General features: G+C 41.2%; 1 protein-coding gene across 1 annotated transcript in view; it reads left to right on the forward strand.

Annotated features, from left to right (window-relative positions):
• Positions 1-2,957, forward strand: part of LOC105522202 (zinc finger protein 2-like) — an 8,549-nt gene extending 5,592 nt beyond the window's left edge. The window contains 1 exon segment of the mRNA XM_011956639.1: positions 2,666-2,957. Within this exon segment, the coding sequence (XP_011812029.1) occupies positions 2,666-2,957 (292 nt within the window).

Consider the following 2,957-nt stretch of genomic DNA (forward strand, 5'->3'; position numbering starts at 1 on the left):
GAACTAGAGAAGCAAGAGCAAACACATTCAAAAGCTAGCAGAAGGCAAGAAATAACTAAGATCAGAGCAGAACTGAAGGAGATAGAGACACAAAAAAAAACCATTCAAAAAATCAATGAATCCTGGAGCTGGTTTTTTGAAAAGATTAACAAAACTGATAGACTGCTAGCAAGACTAACAAAGAAGAAAAGAGAAAAGAATCAAATAGACCCAATAAAAAATGATAAAGGGGATATCACCACCGACCCCACAGAAATACAAACCACCATCAGAGAATACTAGAAACACCTCTATGCAAATAAACCAGAAAACCTAGAAGAAATGGATAAATTCATAGACACGTATACTCTCCCAAGACTAAACCAGGAAGAAGTTGAATCCCTGAATAGACCAATACCAGTCTCTGCAATTGAGGCAATAATTAATAGCCTACCAACCAAAAAAAATCCAGGACCAGATGGATTCACAGCCAAATTCTGCCAGAGGTACAAGGAGGAGCTTGTACCATTCTTTCTGAAATTATTCCAATCAACAGAAAAAGAGGGAATCCTCCCTAACTCATTTTATGAGGCCAACATCATCCTGATACCAAAGCCCAGCAGAGACACAACAAAAAAAGAGAATTTTAGGCCAATATCCCTGATGAACATCGATGCAAAAATCCTCAATCAAATACTGGCAAACCGAATCCAGAAGCACATCAAAAAGCTTATCCACCATGATCAAGTGGGCTTCATCCCTGGGATGTAAGGCTGGTTCAACATACGCAAATCAATAAACGTAATCCAGCATATAAACAGAACCAAAGACAAAAACCACATGATGATCTCAACAGATGCAGAAAAGGTCTTTGACAAAATTCAACAGCACTTCATGATAAAAAAAAACTCTCAATAAATTCGGTATTGATGGAACGTATCTCAAAATAATAAGAGCTATTTATGACAAACCCACAGCCAATATCATACTGAATGGGCAAAAACTGCAAACACTCCCCTTGAAAACTAGCACAAGACAGGGATGCCCTCTCTCACCACTCCTATTCAACATAGTGCTGGAAGTTCTTGCTATAGAAATCAGGCAAGACAAAGAAATAAAGTTTATTCAATTAGGAAAAGAGGAAGTCAAATTGTCCCGGTTTGCAGATGACATGGTCGTATATTTAGAAAACCCCATAAAAACCCTAGAAGAAAATCTAGGTAGTACCATTCAGGACATAGGCATGGGCAAGGACCTCATGTCTAAAACACCAAAAGCAATGACAACAAAAGCCAAAATTGACAAGTGGGATCTAATTAAACTAAAGAGCTTCTGCACAGCAAAAGAAACTACCATCAGAAACTACCATCAGAGTGAACAGGCAACCTACAGAATGGGAGAAAATTTTTGCAATCTACTCATCTGACAAAGGGCTAATATCCAGAACCTACAAAGAACTCAAACAAATTTACAAGCAAAAAACAACCCCTTCAAAAAGTAGGCAAAGGATATGAACAGACACTTCTCAAAAGAAGACATTCATACAGCCAACAGACACATGAAAAAATGCTCATCATCACTGGCCATCAGAGAAATGCAAATCAAAACCACAATGAGATACCATCTCACACCAGTTAGAATGGCAATCATTAAAAAGTCAGGAAACAGCAGGTGCTGGAGAGGATGTGGAGAAATAGGAACACTTTTACACTGTGGGTGGGACTGTAAACTAGTTCAATCATTGTGGAAGACAGTGTGGCAATTCCTCAAGCATCTAGAACTAGAAATACCATTTGACCCAACCATCCCATTACTGGGTATATACCCAAAGGATTATAAATCATTGCGGCACTATTTACAATAGCAAAGACTTGGAACCAACCCAAATGTCCATCAATGACAGACTGGATTAAGAAAATGTGGCACATATTCACCATGGAATACTATGCAGCCATTAAAAAAAAGATGAGTTCACGTCCTTTGTAGGGACATGGATGAAGCTGGAAACCATCATTCTGAGCAAACTATCACAAGAACAGAAAACCAAACACCGCATGTTCTCACTGATAGGTGGGAATTGAACAATGAGGACACTTGGACACAGGAAGGGGAACATCACATACTGGGGCCTGTCACGGGGTTGGGGGAGGGGGAGGGACAGCATTAGGAGATATACCTAATGTAAATGACGAGTTAATGGGTGCAGCACAGCAACATGGCACATGTATACACATGTAACAAACCTGCACTTTGTGCACATGTACCTAGAACTTAAAGTATAATAAAAAAGAAAAAAAAAATGCAGAAAAGCCTTCAGCTGTAGGAGCCTTAAGAAAAACCTGATGTCAGCCGGCATGGTGGTTCATGCCTGTAATCCCAGCACTTTGGGAGGATCACTTGTGCCTAGAAGTTTGAGACCAGCTTGAGCAACGTAGTGAGACCTTGTCTCTATAACATGAATTAAAATTGAAAAAAGAAACAACTGATGTCACACCCTGGGAAGAGCCCCTTTGAATGCAATGAAAACTTTCTACCACTGATTAACCCTTACTGGACATCGGTGAACTCATCCTGGAGAAAGTCTTTATGACTGCACAGCGTGTGGAGAACCCTTCAGCGGGAAAGGTATTCTGGCCACAGCTAACCCGCCCTGGAGAGTGGCCCTAGGAATGCAGGGGTAGGGCAGAGCTCTGTTGGACCATTCATCCCTCAATCGACACAGGACAGTGCACACTGTAGAGACGCATTCCGAAGATAACGACTGTGGGAAGGTTTTCTTTGACGGCTCATCCCATAATCAGCATCAGAAAATTTATAGTGGAGACAAGCCCCACGAATGCATTGCATGTAGGAAAACCTTCCTGCAGAAAAGGTGGCTCACTCGCCATCAGAGAGTGCACCCTGGAGAGAAGCTCCACGAGTGCAGCACCTGTGGGAAAGTTTTCAGTCGCAAATCCTCTATCACCCAACATCAGTGA

Source organism: Colobus angolensis, unplaced genomic scaffold (genome assembly GCF_000951035.1).
Source record: "Colobus angolensis palliatus isolate OR3802 unplaced genomic scaffold, Cang.pa_1.0 Scaffold42, whole genome shotgun sequence".
In the NCBI taxonomy this organism is placed as follows: Eukaryota; Metazoa; Chordata; class Mammalia; order Primates; family Cercopithecidae; genus Colobus; species Colobus angolensis.